The sequence below is a fragment of the Tursiops truncatus genome, chromosome 9 (genome assembly GCF_011762595.2).
Source record: "Tursiops truncatus isolate mTurTru1 chromosome 9, mTurTru1.mat.Y, whole genome shotgun sequence".
Lineage (NCBI taxonomy): Eukaryota > Metazoa > Chordata > Mammalia > Artiodactyla > Delphinidae > Tursiops > Tursiops truncatus.
The window spans coordinates 9,618,684-9,638,551 of NC_047042.1; the positions used below are offsets into that span (position 1 = coordinate 9,618,684).

The 19,868-nt window shown below is 65.5% G+C and overlaps 1 protein-coding gene across 1 annotated transcript in view; it reads left to right on the forward strand.

Annotated features, from left to right (window-relative positions):
- The window catches only part of CAMK2B (calcium/calmodulin dependent protein kinase II beta), a 93,127-nt gene extending 73,765 nt beyond the window's left edge, over nucleotides 1-19,362 (forward strand). Inside the window, exons 11-24 of the mRNA XM_073809526.1 lie at nucleotides 12-95; nucleotides 852-894; nucleotides 1,817-1,891; nucleotides 7,057-7,094; nucleotides 7,258-7,329; nucleotides 8,829-8,873; nucleotides 10,438-10,486; nucleotides 11,883-11,996; nucleotides 12,338-12,418; nucleotides 13,455-13,568; nucleotides 18,318-18,393; nucleotides 18,499-18,593; nucleotides 18,771-19,005; nucleotides 19,225-19,362. Coding sequence (XP_073665627.1) covers nucleotides 12-95; nucleotides 852-894; nucleotides 1,817-1,891; nucleotides 7,057-7,094; nucleotides 7,258-7,329; nucleotides 8,829-8,873; nucleotides 10,438-10,486; nucleotides 11,883-11,996; nucleotides 12,338-12,418; nucleotides 13,455-13,568; nucleotides 18,318-18,393; nucleotides 18,499-18,593; nucleotides 18,771-19,003 — 1,119 coding nt within the window. The 3' untranslated portion in view covers nucleotides 19,004-19,005; nucleotides 19,225-19,362. The remainder of the gene's footprint in view (nucleotides 1-11; nucleotides 96-851; nucleotides 895-1,816; nucleotides 1,892-7,056; nucleotides 7,095-7,257; nucleotides 7,330-8,828; nucleotides 8,874-10,437; nucleotides 10,487-11,882; nucleotides 11,997-12,337; nucleotides 12,419-13,454; nucleotides 13,569-18,317; nucleotides 18,394-18,498; nucleotides 18,594-18,770; nucleotides 19,006-19,224) is intronic.
- Nucleotides 19,363-19,868: the final 506 nt, after the last annotated feature.

The following is a 19,868-nucleotide window of genomic DNA, read 5'->3' on the forward strand; positions in this document are numbered from 1 at the left end:
CCTCCCCACAGCAACGCTCCACTGTGGCCTCCATGATGCACAGGCAGGAGACCGTGGAGTGCCTGAAAAAGTTCAATGCCCGGCGGAAGCTCAAGGTGAGATGCCGACCCCAGTGAGGGCCAGGGTGCCACGCCAGGCACACGTGCTCACCCACCCAGAGGGGCCGAGGGCCCTGCCCTGGGAGCAGCTGGAGGGGCTCGGGCAGGCCTGTGGGGGTCCCAGTCACCTAGGATGGGCTGCTCGTCAGTGCCGTCCCAGACTAGCCCCCCCATGGCAACAACACCAGAGGTGCCCAGACGTGAGCCTGGCCCCCAGGTGCACAGCTGGTCCCTCCTCAGCCGCCCACGCCGCCCATGAGGCATTCCTGGGGCTCCCTGGGGGGAAAGGCGCCCTGTGGTCGGTCATACTTTCTGAGCGGGAGAAGGCTGAGAAGCTTCTGACCTGGGGCAGGTTTGGTCAGGAGATCAGCTGAGCTCTGCTGCTTGCGTGGGCAGGGGGAGGGCGGGAGGGAGGGTGGAGGGCCCTGGGCAGGGAGGCCGTTGGGAGCCAGGCCCGCCCTCCCGACAGGCTGCTCTGTGCTGAGAGTGAGTGTCCAGGCCTGGCGGCTGGCGTGCACGTGCCTGTCAGGGAGAGGAGGTGGCGTGGGGAGAGGCAGACCCCCAGCTGCAGCCCCGGGGGGTCTTGACGCCTTTAAGAGCTGGGCTCAGTGGGCAGTTTAGGACCTGGGGTGCGTCCCTGTTTTAATGCTGGACGTGGGTGGCATGTCTGGGTGCAGCTGCCTCTCTGCGAGGCCGTGACTCGAGGTGCGGGCGGGGGTCTCCGCCTGGCCTCAGCCGTGTGTCTCTCCCCAGGGCGCGATCCTCACCACCATGCTGGCCACGCGGAATTTCTCAGGTGAGTAGAGCCTTCTCCAGGAGGAGCAGGCCTACGGCGGGAAGGCTGGGGAACGACCCGCCACCAGCTGCTTGCCGTGTCCTCACCCCACTGTCCCTTCCTCTGCTGCTGGCCCGGCCCGACCTTTGGCCCTCTGAGACCCTCGGGCCACAGAGGAGGCCTGGGCTACGGCCGGGCCCCGCGAGGGCCCGTCCCTGAGTGTTGGGTCTGTGTCTGAGCTGCCCGCCGGCCAGGCCGCAGCTCCGTGTGTCTGTGCAGGCGTTGGTCGGCACCTCTGTGGCCTCGTTGTTGTCCTGAATCCTCTGAGCACCCGTTCTGTGTGTGGGTTGGGGGGCGGCTAGAGGAGGCTCCGATGCTCTGGCTGGCGGCCGCCCACCCGGGCGCCGAGGGTGGGCAGGGCTGGGGGTGTGCGGCCGCTCTGGGGGGCTGTCGGCGCCCCTGAGGCCATGGGCCCAGGCAGGCCCAGCGGGGACAGTGTCACCCGAGGAGGGCCGCTGCCCCCGGCGCTCCTGTGGCTTGTCTGTGGCCCGCGATGCTGGTGCGGGTGCGTCTGTGGTCCGTCCTCGTTGTCCGTTTGCATCAGCACGCGCCCCATCCTGTTACTTTTGCTGTGGTGCTGTGCTGCCGGGCGGGGGGGCATGCCGTCACACCAGTACTAACAGGACGTGTCCTGTCCGCACGCCCAGCCCGGCACCCGGAAGGCCCCGCTGGGGTTTTCCAAGGAGAAAGGAGGCAAACGCTTTTCCGGTGTCCGTCGGTCTCCATCTTGTTTTCACGCTCCTGTGAAGGGATTCTGGAACCATCTGTCACCTAAACTTTGACTCTAATCTTCTTCTGCTTCCTTTGTCTCTTCTCTTCCCTCACCTCGCCCACCCCTCGTCTGTGTCCGCCCCTCCCCTCGTCTCTAACCCGGTGCTAACAGTGGGCAGACAGACCACCGCTCCAGCCACAATGTCCACCGCGGCCTCCGGCACCACCATGGGGCTGGTGGAACAAGGTAGATGTCCCGCCTGTCGGCATGCAGGTCCCTTCGCTGCACGCAGCCGCCGGCTGGGCCTTGAGAGCCTCCCCAGAGGCCCCGGGAGCCCCTGCTCCCGCCGTGGACACGCCCACAGAGCCCCCGTGGGCAGGGAGGCAGCCCCAACTGTCCCAGCGGCCTCAGACCCCACCTATTTCAGGAGGGGCCAGGCTAGCTGACCCCTGAGCCGAGTTGCCCTCCATGCCCTTGACCGAATTCCCCAGTCCTGGTTCCTGAGTCTGGGGGTCAGGAGACCCCTCTGGTCAGAGCCCTTTGCTGTCTCAGTCTCACGCCCCGCTTGTCCATCATGACCCCCGCTCAGAATGACCTTGACACCAACCCCAGGAAGCCTCGGGGCTGCTGCTGGGAGTTTAAATCCCGAGTGGGGGCCCTGGGGAGAAGGGCGTGGGCAGAGACCCTGCCCCGTGAGAGCCCACTGGCCACCCTGGCCACCCCCGACCTGTCCCGCACACGCGCCCAGGGCTCTGCCCTGTGCTTCCAGCCGCTCGCACGGAGCCGGTGGTCTGTGCTGAGTCCCAAACACGCACGTCTGCCCCGTGAGCCCCAAGACGGGGCCCTCGGCCACCCAGAGAATGACTCTGAAGGCCTCCTCTTGGTTTCTTTCTACGAGGCCCCCATTACCTCGTCCCCACCCTGTGAGGGGAGAGGCTCATTCTGCTAACCTGTGCCCCAGTCTGTGAGGGGCAGACCTCCCAGAAGGCCCATGCCAGCTCCCGCTCATCCAGCCGTGACCTTGGCCGCATCACATGAGGCTAGTGGACCCCAAGACTTCCTAGTGGGCCCATGGCCCCAGCCTGAGCTGAGGGTGGCACAAGTGTAGGGCGGGCAGAGCCAGCTGCAGCTGAGGGGCCTAGAAGAAGCCCGGCATTTCCTGCCGGTGCCTTGAGTGTCGGCCGGGACAGGGCAGACGCCCAGCCCCTCCCAGGCCCAGGCCCTTTCTTTTTTCTTTTTTTATTTTGGTGGGGGGTACGCGGGGCTCTCACTGCTGTGGCCTCTCCCGTTGCGGAGCACAGGCTCCAGACGTGCAGGCTCAGCGGCCATGGCTCACGGGCCCAGCCGCTCCGCGGCATGTGGGATCCTCCCAGACCGGGGCACGAACCCGTGTCCCCTGCATCGGCAGGCGGACTCCCAGCCACTGCGCCACCAGGGAAGCCCCCGGGCCCTTTCTTTACTGCACATCCAGCCCAGCTCTTACCCCGTGGCCCCACAGGGTGTGCAGGCCCGCCTGCCCACCCAGAGGACCCTGGCTGCTGCCTCCTGGGGCTTTCAGGGCAGGGCTGTCCTCAGCAGGAGGGCCTGTGCTCCTCCCGTGAGCCCGGTGACGGGTCCAGCAGGCAGGCCCCCGGGGTCGTCCTGAGTCAGCTTCATTTTCTGGGCCTTTCCGGAGCACCTGAGAGGGAGGGAGGGGCAGTGGGACACGGGACAGTGAGACTAGGGGCTCCTGGTGAAGCCGGGGATGGGGCAGCGGTGAGCGAGGCAGGCGCCTCTGAGCCGCTATCTGCCCGGGGCTCCCACCTGCAATGCCCGCTGCCTGCAAGGGGATGTGGAGCGTCCGTGCATGAGGCCGCGAGCATGTGCGGCTCTGCCCCCGGCGCCCAGGGCTGCTCTGTCCTGGGGGTGGTCCGTGCATGTGGACAGAGCCCAGCATGGCTGTCCCTGAGTGATGAGCTAGGGGACGAGGTAAAGGCTGGGCCCTGTGGGTTGAGCCCCCATCCCCGCTAGGTCAGCCCACCTCAGCCAGTGCGTTGGACCCAGCAGACACGGCAAGCAGGGGGCTCAGTCCCAAGGCCATTGCTTCTCTGTGGATGACGGCCTCTGGGGTGACGTAGTGCCCTCGGCCAGCGGAAGACCGGGTGTCTTTGTAGATCTCTTGCAGTTCATCAAGGCGGCCTGGTCAGTCCCACTTGGCCTTCACCAAGAGGAGACTCAGGCAAACTGCTGGGGTGGCAATGATGGCCTGGCCCCAAGGACCCGGGCCGGGGTGGGGCAGAGGGTCTCTGCTTGTCTCTGGGGGTCTAGGGCGCCTGGTTGGTCCACCTTGGCTCCTGCTGTGTAGTAATGAATTCGACTTGAATTCGACTTGAGGAAACACAAAGGAAACTCCCTATGCCTTTGACCGCTAGTGTAGACAGGAGTCAACAGGATTCTGGAATTATTCTCAGCCAGAGATGTGAATTTCCAGGAAACGCGGCGGCCAGGAGCTAAGCTCAGGAAGACGGCAGCTGTGTGTCCAGACACCCTGTACCCAGACACACAGGTGTAGGTTACAGGGGTTCGCAAGGAGGAGTGTTTGGGAATCGATTACAAGGACAGGTGTCTGCTGCAGGGCATCCTGGAGCCTGGGCCGTGGTGGCGGACTGAGTCACCTGAGGGGTGGCTTGTTAGGGAGGGGAACTGGTACCGTCCCGTGTAGCACGGTCTGGAATGTGGGTTTTGATAGAATCAGGGACTGAAGGGAACCCTCTTAAGACCCAGGACTGTCCCAGGATCTGACCCAGGGGCCCGCCTTTCCTGCCCAAAGGGAAGACCAGGCAGAGCTGACTCTGCCCCCACCAGGGCACTGGGCTGGCCCTGACCGGACTTCTCAGACCAGCACTGGCGTGCACTGGCCCTAACTCAGCTGGCCGGGAATGCCGCTGGCCAAGGCTGTGTGGCACTGGGAGGTGACTCTCCCCAGACTGCCCACCTTAAGTTGGGGGGGCGGGGGTCAGCTTGCTCGTCTGCTCAGCTCTCACGACGAGTGCCTTCAAGACGGGCTGGACCCCACTTTCCTCCAGCTGTGTCCAGCCAGCTGGTCGGCCAGCATAGACAGGGTCCCCGGGCTCTGTGACCACAGCACGACCCCCACTTCGGGGTCAGTAGGGAGGCTAGGGCCATGCTGGTCAGGAGTGAGGCTGCAGGCCCTGGAGGCCTGGGAGTTCCCATGTCTGCAGGACTCGATTGTTCCTCCGTGGTGAGTTACAGGCATGCGGACGTAACTGCCACCTGGGAGGTTTTCACAGTCCCCGCAGTGGGAAGTGGGTTGTGGCCCTGAGCAGGCGGCATTTCTGGTCCTGGATGCCTGCGGAGGCCGGCCTCACCAGGTGAGGCCTCGCCCTTGCGAGGATGAACTGGGGGACGAGGAAAGGGATGACCTGTGGTCCCGTCACTCGCTGGGGTACTGTGGTGCTTCTCACGGGGTGAAGCCCACTGGGCGACAGGGTTGGGCCAGGAGTCAGGTTTCTCGTTAAACTTTGGCCCGTGGATCCTGGGAGGGAAACTTGAGGGAATTGATGGGTCCGTTGGGGAGGAAGGCTGGGAACTGAGGCTGCGCCTAGTGTAGCAGGTCTCCGATAACCCCGCGGGGCCCTCTGGCTGGGGGCAGCCACCTGTGTGCCAAAGCAAAGCCCGGAGGGCGGCGATGGCCACCTGGACAGGGTAAGGCGATCAGCAGGGGGTGGCCCAGCGGCCTGGTCGCTGCACTGGGGACCTTGACCAGTGGTTCTCGAACTGAAGCAGGATCCCCCAGAGCAGATGAACAGTTAAACTGATGCCGAGCCCACCCCCGAGTTTCTGCCTCAGGAGGTCTGGGGCAGCCCAGGCAATGAGATGCTGACGTTGCTGGCGGGGGCGGGGGTGGGGTCCAGGGGGACCGCACTTTGAGAATCGCTGCATCTCTCTGGGTCTTTCTGATGTGCCGGCCGAGTCAACGGCCTCCAGGGGTGTTTCCAGCAGGAAAGGTCCCCCCCGCACAGGCCTGCTGGGGGCCACCCTCCTCCCTCTGGGCAGGCGGCCTCCCCTTCAGGGCTGGCCAGCCAGAGCTTTTGGAGCCGGTGGTGGGGACTGTGCCACCTTCCTTCCAAGGCGAGGGACCCCACCCTCCGGCATCCGACCCCAGGGCTGCTTCTCTAACCCGCACCGGCTGTCCTGGGGCACTGCTTGGTGTGAGCGTGGGCAGGGCGGGTGAGGCAGGAGCCGCTGAGCCCTGGGCTGCAGACTTGCACTCCCTGCCTGAACGTCCACAAACCTTGTTTTCTCTCTCTTCTTTCTTCCTCACTCCCTCTCCTCCCCTTCTCACCTTTCCTTTTCCGTAAGGTAAGCTGACTTCCTTTGTTTTCTTTTTTTTTTTTTCGAGTTCTGTAATTAAAACTAACCTCTGCAGAGGGTGCAGATGCTGGGGGGCTAAGGGCCTGTGGGGTGTGGCAGGTCAGGGCCCCTGAAGCTGGCTCACAGAGAGGCAGAGGCAGAGCCGCCCCCGACCTCCTCCCCGGGGGTGCGGGGAAGGCTGGGATGAGACGGGCCGTCTGCTGGGCCTGGGCTTCTGAGGGGTGGTGGGAACCTGGGATGCAGGTGGCTCTTCGGACCCTCCCCCAGGTGTGTCATCCTGTTGATGTCACTCAGAGCTTAAGGTCCTTGGTGGGTGGGCACAGAGGCCCGAGTTGGCCCAGTCAGTGCTGCCAGAGCAAGGCCGAGCGGTGGCCCCAAGGCTCGGGCTGCGGGGTGGTTTAAGAGGGAGAGTGAGGCTGCCCCCGGGGCTCTGAGCTGAGAGGCGTGGCCTGAGGCCTGGCCGTGGGACCAGAGCTCCGAGTCCTGTCTGCCAGGGGAGGGGGGCCAGGAGGCTGAGAGCAGGCACCTGGGGTTGGGGCAAGCCCCTCCCTTTGTGGGTGGCCAGCGGCAGCCCACCCACCCCTGCCTGAGGACATGGGGGTGCCTACCACTCCAACCTGCTGTCCTGCCCTGTGTTCCCATCTCGGGTGAGGGGCAGAGCCCTGCCTTCCTTTTCGGGGAACCTGCATGCTGCCCTCCCGGAAGCCGCTGGTCACAGGTGGGAGGAGAAACCTTGGTGTCCTCCCAGGTCATGGCGGATGGCCGGGGGGAAGGCCCTGTCCCGGGGACGAGGGTCCTCGGGCAGCGCTGGCCAGGCCTTCCCCAGGGCGGCCCTGCTCGGCACAGGGCACAGGCCCGCTCTGTCCCCAGCTGGGCGCAGAAGCTACCTCTGCCTTGGGACCTTGGGTCGCCTGCTCGCTCAATCTTGGGGAGCCCAGGCTCCTCGCAGGCCCCCGAGGCTGCCTCACGCCGAGGGGGTGGGCTGTCCTGGGACCCGGGCCCCTCACTCATCACGTCTGTTTCCTCCAATGCAGCAGCCAAGAGTTTACTCAACAAGAAAGCAGACGGAGTCAAGGTGAGGCGCTGGCTTGGCCCTGGGGGGTCTGGGCCCCCCGCCCCCATCTCGAGCCTACAGCTTTGCCCAATCCCTGAAGCTCCCTCTGGGCCTCCTCCCCTCCCAAGGAAGGGGCATGACCCCCTCATTCTCTCCCTAATGGCTTCTCTTCCTCTCTCTGCAGCCCCAGACGAATAGCACCAAAAACAGTGCAGCTGCCACCAGCCCCAAGGGGACGCTTCCTCCAGCTGCCCTGGTACTGAACCCCTCGTCCCCCGCTTCTCGGCCCTCCTGTACCCCGGCTGTGTGCTAGCCACCTGTCGGGAGGCCTGGGGTAAAGCTGGGGTGTGTGCCAGCCTGTCTCTGACAGATGACACTTAGCCCTTCCAGCCCCACCGCCGCTCGGGTGTGGGAGTGAGGGTGGACTCCAGTTCAGGCCGTGCCGGAGAGCCGCTCTGGGTGCAGCGGACAGGCCCCTGCTGACTTGTGGGTCAGCAGTGAGAGCCCGTCAGGGAGCCGGTGAGGCTGAGAGCCAGGATCCAGGGCACCAACCTTGCTCGGCCTCTCTGCTCGCAACGGGCTGAACCCCCGTTGATGGGCCCAGGCAGGCTCTGCAGGGAGAGTGGCCCGGGGGTCGGGGGTGAGGACAGGTTAGGCAGTGGGGACTCCCCCGCCAACCCCTCTCCTGGGTGCTGCAGGGGTGTGCTGTCTGGGAGGTGGGAGCCTTTGGTTTCTCCCCGGGAAGAATGGGTGGGCCTGACCTTAGCTTCAGAGCCCGGTGATCTGGAGGGAGTCAGAGACCCCTTGGTGGTTTCCCTGGTGATGGCCCAGCAGCAGCTGTCGGGTCTAGGGCAGCAGCAGCCATGGCATTTCCCATCAGAGTCTGTGTCCTGCAGGCCCCGAGGCAGGTGTGGGGAGGTACACTTCTATGGCTGTGCGGGCCTGTGGCTGCCTGGAGGGTTCAGGGGGCTCCTGCTGGGGAGGGCTGGGCAGACGTGAGGTCAGACGGACCCGCCAGCACCAGCCCTCACCTGGAGGGTCCTGTCCAGGGGATGGAGCTGGTGGTGCAGGGTTGTGGCCAGCGGGTACCGGCCCTCCTGCCCAGTATGCTGTGCGCCTGTGGTGTCTCGTGTAGAGCAGGCCATCCCGAGAGGCTGGGGTTTGCTGGTCCACAGGTTCTGAGTTTGCTGAAAGCACACTTGGTGTCCCCGCGGGCCCCAGGCCGTGCTTCTGGGTGTGAGCCCTGGACCGCCCGTGGAGAGGCTGGGTTTGCCGAATGGCCATCCAGCGAGTGGAAGGGCGGCCTTGGTCCAGGAGGGGAGGGTCCCACGTGCCGGCCTCGCAGCCAGCCCCGTCTCGGACCCCATCCATCCCATGTGCCACCCCACCCCCATGACATCTTCAAACTGTGCCCCGCCCATGCCGAGGCAGAGGGCCCGGCTGCAAAGAGAGGAGGCGGCGCGCCCGAGGCAGGGCGCCCGAGGCAGGGCACCCAGCGTGTGGCTTCTCGCCACCGCCCTCAGGCGCACGCTCTCCATCGCCCTCCCGTCGCAGGCGCCGGCGAGGTCCCGGCAGGTCTGCTTGTTCCATCTACATCGTCCCAGGTTTCTCTCCAGCTGCTCTGCTCCCCGCTGGCCATCTGCCGCCCTGCTGAGCTGCCACCCTCTCCTCTCCTCTCCTCTCCTCTGGGGGGCCTCCACTCTCCTCCTCTTCTCACTTCCCTCTTTCCTTCCTCTGTGCTTCCTTCTTCTGTAGGAACCTCAAACCACCGTCATTCATAACCCAGTGGACGGGATCAAGGTACTGCGCGTTCCTCACCGCCCTCTTGGGAGTGTCTGCTCAGGCAGTAGGCAGACCCCCTGGCCCTGGGGAAGCTCTGGGATGTTGACCCCGGGGAAGCATTTGTGCCAAGACAACTGTGCAGGGACCCCTCCCAAGGCAGGACAGAGCCCCCCAGGTCCGCGGGCTGCTCCCTTTTGGGGAAAGGCCCCAGGTGCGGCCCTTTTTGGAGGCATGGTTGTACCAAGTCCACGGTGGACACAGGAGCCTGGGCTTCCTCATGTCCTGAGCAGGGTCCACTTCTCAGACCCTCTCCATCCTGCCTTGGCGATGGCCAGGTCCAGCCTAGCCAGGAGCAGCTGAATGCAGGGCCCATTTCAGAGGCTCAGGGCGCCAGGAAGAGCCTGGGTGTCCTCCGTGATGCGCGGCCAGGGCTGCGTGCTCCGGGGGAGAAGGGCCGGCGTGGGCTGCCCGGTGTGCCCCCGAGTGTGGGGCGGGGGAGAGGGGAGCAACACAGACTCCCCGACCTCACCCGTTGCTCGTCGCCTCTGCCCGCTGCGCCCGGTGCTGCCCGCTGAGCTGCCCCCTCCTCCTGCCCCTCCTCTCTGCTCTGGCATCAGCTCCCATCCCATCGGCATCTTCACCCCGGGGCCAGGGAAGGGGCTGGCTCTCTGGGGTGGGGGGAGGGATGGGTGGGCGGCCACGCTGTGTTTCCAGAAGCGGACTTCCACCTGGGCCTGGGATCCTCAAAGGGTCCCCACACACCCCAGCCATGGGCCAGGACCAGGGGGCCTTGGGCAACTGGCTGTGGGCCGGCCCCCAGGCTCAAGGTGCTAGGAAGAGCCCGGGTGTCCTCTGTGACTCGGGGCCAGGGATGGGTGTTCCTAGGACGCTGTGTCTGGAGTGAGGCTTCTGGGGCTGTGGTGTGAGCCCTGATCCTACAACCTGTAGACACCCGCATTCCTGGGCCAGGGCCCAAAGCAGTGTGTCCTGTGAGGGGGCTGGAGGGGGCGGGGGGGTCCCTTGGGGACCCTGTTAAGATGTTCCTTCTGAGGAGCAGGCAGGCCTTCTGGGGACCCGGTGACAGGTGGCTGGCACCTGGTTTTATATCTGAAGGGCAGTAAGCCAGGAGTGAGGTAGGAGGTGCTGGGGCCCCCTCTCTGCCCTTAAGGCCACCCGAGAGGTAAGGCCAGGCCTGGCTGGACGGTCTGGGCCTGGGGAGGAGGTGTGGTCGCTGCTGCAGTCTGTCTGGGCCCTGGCCAGGGCTCCGGAGCAGCTACTGGAAGCTTCCGCCTTGTCTGCCAAAATGCACGGGCTCTGGGTGATTTTCTGCTCCACTCGGAATCTTGGAATTCCAAAAAGCTTGTTTTCCTCTCCTGTGGATGAGTCATCTGAGCACACGGAGTCTTTCCACTGGGTGTGCCTTGTGGGGAGAAGGGGAAGTTGGGGTCCTCAGCTGTTGGGGACATGGCGGCCCAGCCTGGGGACAGGTGACCCCTGGGGCTGGTGTGAAGCTCCAGCGCTGCCTGTGGGTTTCTGGGGTTCAGGCCACGTCCTGACCCGTTGTCTCCCCGTGTCTCCCCAGGAGTCGTCTGACAGCACCCACACCACCATAGAGGACGAAGACACAAAAGGTACCCCAGCTCCCCGCCTGCGGGGGCAGCGGGGCAGGCCACTGGCGGGTGGGGAGCTGGGATGGAGAAAGGCCGAGGCCTGTGGTGCGGGCGTGTGCCCAAGGGCTGACCCTGCTCAGGGCTGCAGTCCCACCTGAGCCCGGGTACAGACCGGCGCCGGGCAGTCTCCGGAATAGCATCCAAGCAGAGCCTGACAGGCCCGGGCTCCCTGAGCAGCGAGGAAGCCGCTGCCCTGGCTGGGCCGGTTCTCTGCACGGGCCCCCAGATTGCTCTGGGGGCTGTGCGCCCAGCTCCCACGGTTGAATTTGCTGTTTCTTCTCTCAAAGGTCCTTAAACCTGTGCCTGCCCGTCTGGCAGTCGATTCGGGGACGGGCAGCAAGGGGCGTTTCCTGGGCTTGTTGTGGGATTGGGGGGTGGGCTGCAGAGACTCGAGCTCCCACCCACTCTCAGGGCTCCCAGGCCGAGCTGGGCCGTGCTCCGTCTGTGCCCCACAAGGGCCCCAGGGTGCCGGGCGCCGTATGCTCACCCAGGGCCCCCTCTTCCACCCTCGGCTTCCTCAGCTGCCCCCAGGGAGGGGATCTGGTCCCCCCTCCACTCAGACCAGGCCGCCCGTCCCCACGTGGAGGGCCCGCCTGACCCTCTTGGCCACGCGCTTGTAGTTGAGCGCTGGGTGCCCTCAGGGCTGCCCCTGGGCTGGACAGTGGCCACTCAGCCAGTTTAGGGGGGATGCAGTGACCCTGTCCTGAGTACCCTCCCTGCCCCAGAGTGGAAGCGAGCATAAGACTTTGGCCTCTGGATGCAGGGAGGGTGGGCGTTCACGTGTTTTCTCCAGACTGCAGGCCCCGAACCATCAGCATGGAGCATGGAGGTCTGCAGACCTCTCCCAGGCCCTGTCCTGTGGTTCTGTCCCTGCCTCAGCAGGCTGGGGGCCTGAGGCAGCCCGAGCCTGCAGGAGCACAGGGGAGCGGGCCAGCCTGGCCAGCCTCGTCCCAACCCCTTGTCTGGCTGGGGGAGGGTGGGCAGATGCCCAAGGGGCCTCGCGGGACAGGGCAGGGCAGGCACAGGGGCCCCGGGAGCCTCTCACCTCAGCTGTGTCATCCGTCAGATGCGGAGAAGCCTCGGTGGGCCCAGGCCTGGCCTCTGCTGGCCTTGGCACACAACCTTCCCACCTGGAGGCCGGCCTTCGAAGGCCCCGTGTCCAGCCCTGCACGTGGTCCTGTGTCTGCCTCACATACCTGCTGTGATCGCACAGCCCTGGGCGCGCGGGGGTGATGGTGCTCCAGGAGCCCTGGACCCCACCGCGTGGTTCTCCAGCTTAGCCCCTCTCCTTCTCCTGCACCTCCCTCCTCTCCTGCGTGTCCTCACCTGCGTGTTCACATCTCGTCTGTCCGCTCAGCCCCCAGGGTCCCTGACATCTTGAGCTCCGTGAGGAGGGGCTCGGGGACCCCAGAAGGCGAGGGCCCCCCGCCCTGCCTGCCTCCGGCTCCCATAAGCCCCCTGCCCACCCCATGTAAGTAGCCGGGCCCCTGCTGCTGTGGGGGTCTCCCTGAAGGGCCTGCAGCTCCTCTGAGGGGGCACTTGAGAGCCAAGGGCTGGCCGAGCTTGGGCACCAGCTTGCCCCCGACAGCCCCCCTCTGAGGCTCCCCAGGGCCTCTGCCCCTCAAGCCCCCCTCCGTGCGGGCCTTCCCCACTGGCCTGGGGGCCACCCGGTCCACCATTCTGCTCGGGTGTCAGGGCCAGGGCTCCTTGATGCTGAGACAGGCCCCAGGGCGGCAGAGAGCAGGGGCCCTGCTTCCTCTCCCCCAGCCTCGCCCGGCAGCCTCCTCATATGTCTGCCTCCTGTCCACCCAGCCCCCAGAATCTGTGACATCCTGAGCTCCGTGAGGAGGGGCTCGGGGACCCCGGAAGCCGAGGGCCCCCCGCCCACCCCATGTAAGTAGTGCCCCAGGCCTGCTGCTTCTGCTGCCCAGCGGCTCCTGCGTCCTGCCGTGCACGGCCTCAGCTGCTCCCAGGCCGGGCTGCCGAGGCCTGGCTAACTGTGTGGCCTGGCTGGCCGTCGGGGGGCACACGCGCTAACTACCCCCCAGCCCGGTTCCCCGACCCTCACCTCCCACACTGCTCCCCGCACTGCTGTCCGGGGCCCCAGGCCTCTCCCCCAGAGGGTCTCCCAGGCCCAGGGCAGCCGGCAGGGCCCCTCTGAGGCCGCCCACCCATGTGCCCTGCCCCTCGGGCCCTGGGCCGTGCCCTTGCCAGTCACGCTGACTCCGTGTGGGCCCCGGGGAGCCTCGGGGAGCCCAGGCACAAGGAGCTGTTATAGAAATCCTCTCAACCACAGGCCTGGGGGTTTAAGGGGAGAAGAAAGGGCCCGGCCTCCCTGCAGAACTGGGTTCTCCACAGAGGGGCCGGATGTTCTGCTCATCCTTCACTCACTCACCCCTTCCTCACCTGTCGGGCGCTGACCGAGGGCCTGTCCTGCACTGGGCTGTCTCCTCTGTCCCTTCCTGGGCCAGGCTGCCCTTCAATGGAGGGCACCCTCCGCCCGCAGCAGCTTTCCACATCCCCCCACCGACCTGGTCAGACAGGTGCAGCTGGCTGAACGTTCCTGAAGCTTCCCCCTGTGCCCCACACCCCTCTCTGTCACGCTCCACTGCCACGTCCCTTCTCCACCCCTCTGCCCCCCTCCATCCCCCATGTCCCCTCGTGTCCCCCTCCATCCCCTATGTCCCCCCTCTGTCCCCCTCCATCCCCCATGTCCCCCCTCTGTCCCCCTCCATCCCCCATGCCCCCCCTCTGTCCCCCTCCATCCCCCATGTCCCCCCTCTGTCCCCCTCCATCCCCCATGTCCCCTCGTGACCCCCCCGTCCCCCCACTCTCTGGCTTTGGCTCACCAGCTCATAGGTTTTGTCTTCTGTGTGTTTCCCGCCTGCCTCGTGTTTCTCGTGTTCACGTCTCGTCTGTTCCGCCCCAGCCCTCAGGATCTCTGACATCCTGAACACGGTGAGGAGGGGTTCGGGGACCCCAGAAGCCCAGGGCCCCCCACCCTGCCCTCCTCCGGCTCTCCCAGGCTCCCCACCCACCCTGTGTAAGTAGCACCTTGAGTGGCCCTGCTGGCTGCTCCTGGGGGCTCACAGGGGTGTGGAGACCCCTGGCTGCGGTGCGCCGCCCCCTGGCTCTGGGAAGGGGCCGGCTCGGGGGTAGGGGGACGTGGGGTGCAGGGAATTCCACACGGAGCTGCCGTTTGGCTAAAGACATGCACGTGTGCGAAGAGAACCAGGAAGCAGTTTCCCGTGATCTAGAGCCACACGCTCCCAGGGTCTGCAGTCTGCGGGTTTCTTCCGCAGCGAGGATGGGACGGCGCCGGCCGGGTGGTGCCTGGGGTTACGCCCCCGCCGGTGATGCTAGGGGTGGGGGCCCGGCCGGGCAGGCGCTGGGCTGGGCCACCTCCCCAGGGAGGGAGGAGCCGCCGCAGCCCGTCTGCCGCCCGCCCGCCAGTATCGCTTACAGGGATGGATGACACCCCAGGGCGGCAGCCATCCCCACCTCCGGGGAGACACTGGGCTCTCAGAGGAGAGGCTGCGGGGCCGGGGGCCGGGCATGGCGGGGGAGAGGCTGGGTGAGTGCCGGGCCGGGAGGGTGCTGACCCCCGCCCACCTGCTGTGGGCCAGCCCCAGGGGCCTGGCCGAGAGGAGGGAGGGGGGAGGGAGGCCCTGGGAGCAGCCGGGCAGGCACGGAGGCCTGAATACTGTGGCCTGAATCCGGGCTTGCCTGAGGGGCGTGGAGGCGAGTGTCCGAGGTGAGGGACAGGGTCTTGCAGGCGGGCGCACAGCGGAGCCTGTGGGAGGGGGCCGATCCCCGTCCCCATTTGTGCGGCGTCCTATCCGAGTCTAGAGGCCACCACGTCCCCATCTCTGGGATCCTTGCAGCCCCTCCTTTCACAGATGAGAACGATGAGGGGAGGAGATGCGGAGGGTTGTGCCCAAGGGGGCCACCTGCAGCGTGACCTCGGCCCGGGGCTGCGACCCACCCTAGGAACGTGCGCGGGCCAGGTGGGGACCTCTGAGGACAGGGCATGCCACGGGTGCTGAGCACCCCAGGCTGACCTGGGGGGCCCACGGCACTGGCTTGCCCCTTTAGGGGTCTGTCCTGAGCTTGACTCCGGGAGGTGTGGCCACAGAAGGTGCTGTGACCAGCACTGGATGGAGGGTGGCCGGGCCTGCAGGGTGCAGGGGAGGGGAAGATGCAAAGCCCTGGGGGGCACCGGGGGCACCGAGGGCGGGGGGGCCCCATCAGTCTCCCTCAGGGAGAGGGGTCTCGTGCTGGGATGTGCACCCTCCTCTCACCCGGAGTTCCCAGCATCCCAGCTCCATAGGCCTGTGTGAGGGTCCTCGGGTGAAGGAACGTGGGTGGGGCCGGCCCGGAGAAGGGACTTCTGAGGGGCCGTTGTGGGGTGAGTTATGGCGCTCAGTGGGCTGAGTGCCAGAGCCGGGGTGCCCCCTCTCCAGCTCTGGGACCAGGGTTCGGCCCCTCACGGCACCGAGGCCCGGGCTGCAGAGGGCCATCCCTGGGCTGGGTTGTGGGTACCCTCCTTTCCCGGGAACGTCCCCGCCAGCTGTCTCAGTGTGGAAATGGGGTCGGTGCCCACTGGCCGCGGCCGTGTTCTCCACGATCAGGGATTACGCACAATCCAGGCTGATCCTGTGCAGCTGCCTCCCTGGGGTGGCTGGGGGCATCCTGGCACCCCTGCAGCTGCCGAGGGACAGGCCTTGGGGTCAGCCTGGGGTCACTGGGGTACCCCCGGACCCTTTGCCGGTGGCCGGGCCTCCCTGGCCTGTTAGCTCACCCCAGGAGAGCCGGAGGGGACATGGGGGCTGCACTTCAAGCCAGACCTCAGCTCCGTCCCCGGAGTTGTCTGGTGGGGGGGGCTTGTCCTCAATAACAAGCCTCACCCCCGCCCCCAGGAGTCCCTTCGCGCAGCATGCCACTGGGGGGGAGGAAGGATTGCTCCGCAGCGTGGGGTTAGACGTGGGCGGCAGCCCCTCCGAGGGTCAGGAGCGTCCAGCCCACTCCTGGGCTGTGACTGGGCTCGTGTGGCCTCAGCTTTCCCATCTGCAGAATGGACGTGGTGGCTGTTTCCTAAACTTCAGACTTTGCAATGTGTGCTGCGACCCTAGGTTTCTATTTACTTAATTCTTTCTCTTTACACTGACTCCATTTTTAATTACGCTTTGTTTAAAAATGCTCAATATTACTTCATTAAGTGGAAGATTCAGCTCGCCACAGTGCAGTAGGGTGACTGTAAAATCAGAGTGCACGGGAAACAAAACAGAAAAGGTCACTCAATTCCAGCTGCAAGGCTGTTGGCTAAGGGCTCACATGGGGCGGGGGCGGCTCACGACGTTTGTGAAGAAGGGGGGTTGACAAGTGTCGGGGTGTCGGGGTGCGTAGACGTCCCCTTGGCGAGATCAGCAGGATGGCCTGGAGCTGACAGAGTAAATCGCAGGTGGGAGGTGGGGGCTCCTGAGCAGGGGCTGGACCTGGTGCCACAGGCGGGAGGCGGCGAGGTCCCGGGTGACAGACCGCCCTGGGCAGGGACGGAAGTGGCAGGGGCTGGGTGTTGCCCCCCCTCTGGGCGGGGTCTGGTGGGGGAGCTAGGCTGCACTGGGGGGAGATCAGAGCCTGAAGCTCGAGGCCACCTCCGCAGAGGTGACAGGTGAACTGGGGATGGGGGTGGATGAGGTCCCAGAGGAGAGAGGGTTGCCCAGAATTGCGAAACGCCCAGGCAGAAGGTGGAGAGGTGGGCAGGCTGCGGGGGAAGCCCTGAGAGGGGAGACGAAGTGTGCTGGGATGGGCGAGGGAGGGCGCGGTGTGTGGGTGGAGGTGTGGAATACCCAGAGGGTGAGGACAGAGGCCGGCCTGCACGTGCTGTGCTGGGACCGAGCTCTGCAGGTGGACGTGGGGCATCAGGACAGCTGGGCCCACAGCCCGCCTCCTGGAGGCCAGCTTCCAGGGCTGACCAGACAAGGTGGGGCTCGGGTTCTGCAGAGACAGCCTTAAGCCCAAACCCTGCTGTAGTCCAGACACGGAGTTCGGCGGCAGAAGCGCCGCCGGGTCCAGAGAGAGCATCTCTTTTATATAGCGGAAGCCCACGCGTGCTTGCGGGTTGGTGTGCGCGCACACACACACACACACACGCACACACACACACACACGCATGCCCACATGCCCACTCTCTCACCTGCGCACGTGTGCACGAAGGTGCACACACACATACACATATGCTCATGCATGCGCTCAACCATGACACCCTTGGGTGTCATGGAGCTCACCCTGCAGCCACTGTCCAGAGCTGGTGCGACACGACCCAGGCTCCCAGCTCAGACACGGGCACGCCTGGGCTCGCACGCAGCAGGCAGCATCTTCTACCATGGACTCTGTCCGCTTCCTAGCTGGGTGCCTGGGAAAGTGAGCGCCCAGACAGCCGAAGGTGCTGATGGGAGGGCCGTGGGCACATGCTTCAAAATGCTAACTGCACCTTTTTGGAGCTGGCAACCCGCGCTCTGGGAATGTAGCCTGCAGATCAACTCACGTGTGTCCTGGTCCCGGCTGCTCTGCCAGCTGAAGACTGGAGACCTACAGATGCCCATCACTAGGCCTGGTTGAGTGGGGATGCCCATCCCACAGGAGTAGCCGTGCAGAGTCTGTGGTCCCGATGTGCTGCTGGGAGCAGGGGGGACACCAGTACCCATGCTGGGAGTGCGCAGACATGCGCAGCTGGTGTGGCCGTGACCGGGGAGGGAACTGGGGGACAGAGCTCCTGGGGTCGTGCTTTCGGTGGCCTTCTTGGGTCTGAGTTTTATCACTGGCATGTTATCACTGCTTTAAGAGATCACCACGTGTGGATGCGTCTGTGCCTGTGTGCACACTCGTGTGTATTTCCTGTGTGCCTTTGGGTGTTTCTGTATCTGCACAGAAGTGGTTAAGCACCTCAGGACGGTACTTCTCTGGGGAGGGTGAGCGAACAACAAGATTCAGGGGAACACAGGCATCTGCATCTTTATCTGGAAGGTTTTATTTCTTGAAAAGAAATCTAAAGCAAATATGAAAATGGTTCAGATTTGAATCAGCAGGCTGTGGGCTATATTATTCTTTCTGCTTCTTCCATGTGTTTAAAATGTTTTGCCTGAAAATAAATGGTAGTTAAAGAGATAAAGGAGCCCCCAGGCGCGCACCCGGGGGACTGGGTCTGTCCAGGACCAGAGGTCAAGTGGGCAGGAACCCGGAGAAAGCTGCTGGCGCAGGGCCTCAGGTGGAGGGTGCAGGATGGAAAGGTGATGCCAGAGGACTGGCCTGGGGTCCCAGGACCGCAGACAGGTGGAGGCTGGAGGAGGTGGAAGGCCAGGCGGCAGCCTGCGGCCTAGACAGCTGCCTCCCGAAGAAGGCCTATGAGAGCAATGTCCGTGGTGGGGGGCGGGCAGGAGCTGGGAAGGCTGGTCACAGTGTTGCAGCTGCGGAGGGCCCAGGGGATACAGCCGGAAGGACTGGGGCGTGGCAGGCTTGGCTTCCCCTTACTGCCTCTTCCAGACCTTTTGTACTCTGGATGGAGTATTTCCGTCGTTCAGGGATGTTGTATTTAAGACAAATAAGACAGAGGCTTGTTGGACTTGGAAATGGGGACCCCGTTGGTGTCCCTGAAGGGAGCAGTCTAAGCTGGGCAGCCTCGGGGTCCCTCCTGGAGGGGGAGGGGGAGGGGGCGGGGGGTGCTCTGCGCGGGACCCCCCCCCGGGGCTGCAGGGGGGTGGCTCACGGGTCACTGGGCGGCTGTCCCCCACAGCGCGGAAGCAGGAGATCATCAAGATCACGGAGCAGCTCATCGAGGCCGTCAACAACGGTGACTTTGAGGCCTATGCGTGAGTCAGGGCTCCTGGGCCCATCCTGGGGCTGCGGGGTGGGAGGGGGGTGGACGGACGGGGCGGGTTCTGAGGGGCCCCTCCTCACCTGGGTCTGCCCCCCAGGAAAATCTGCGACCCAGGCCTGACCTCGTTTGAGCCCGAAGCCCTGGGCAACCTGGTTGAAGGGATGGACTTCCACAGATTCTACTTCGAGAACTGTGAGTGTGGGGCGGCAGGAAGAGGGCGGCACCCCCGGGGAGCCCGCGGGCCCCCAGCCGGGCGCGCAGGGAAGCCCTGTCCCGTCCTCGTCCCGCCGGAGGGGGAGGGGTGGCCGGGCCGGCGCTCGTAGGGGGCTGGGCCGGCGGCGCGGTGCCAAGCCCCTGCCCCGCCCACAGTACTCGCCAAGAACAGCAAGCCGATCCACACGACGATCCTGAACCCGCACGTGCACGTCATCGGCGAGGACGCCGCGTGCATCGCCTACATCCGCCTCACGCAGTACATCGACGGGCAGGGCCGGCCCCGCACCAGCCAGTCCGAGGAGACCCGCGTGTGGCACCGCCGAGACGGCAAGTGGCAGAACGTGCACTTCCACTGCTCGGGGGCGCCCGTGGCCCCGCTGCAGTGAAGGTGAGCGCCCTGGGGGGAGGAGAGCGCCGCCCGGGCGGGGCTGCGGAGAGCGGTGGGGAGGCCAGCGTGGTGTTAGGGGGGCAGGGGCGCCGGGTCAGGGCCTCCAGGCTCCTCGCCGGGCGGCCTCGCAGGCGCCCACCTTGCAGACGCCAAACCCGTGTCAGACGGAGAGCGGCCGCCGGACGCTGACCTGCCCGCCCTCGGTCCGCCCCGTTTCAGAGCTGCCGCGGCTGGTTTCACGGGACAGACTCGGTGTTTGGAGCCCAGCTGCCCTCGGGCGCACGGCCTGCCTGTCGCATGTTTGTGTCTGCCTCGTTCCTCCCCTGGTGCCTGTGTCTGCAGAAAACCAAGACCAGATGTGATTTCTTTTTAAAAACAAGACGACAACCGCACACACAAAATTGATGTCGGATGAAATGGAAAAAAAAACGAAACAAGGGAAAAAGCTGTAAAAAGCCCTGGCGTTTGTGGGGCTTCGAACCTTCTGGCCGCTCCCCGCCTAAGCTCCACGTGTCCGTCTGCTCCTGGCCTCCTCCGGGGACCGGCCGGGGCAGTGAACTTGTCCGCAGGGGCCTGCCACCCAAGGAACGGTGTTTGCTAGGTGGCGCCCACCCCCACGCGTCTGCATCCTCCCTGCCGCGCATGGCTCCTTGTCAGGAGTGTCAGGTGTCGTCTGGGGAGGGGCTGGGGGGGCTGAGCATGGCTGTCCTCCCTCCTGCTTCCCTTCCCTCCTGTCCTCCCCGGGGAGGCGCAGGTGCGAGCTCCCGGTGTCCCTGGCATGGGTGAGCAGTGCAGAGGCTGGGCCAGCCCCTCTGGGAGGATGCGGAGCCCTCGGAGAAGGCCCGGCGGGCCCAGGGCTCCAG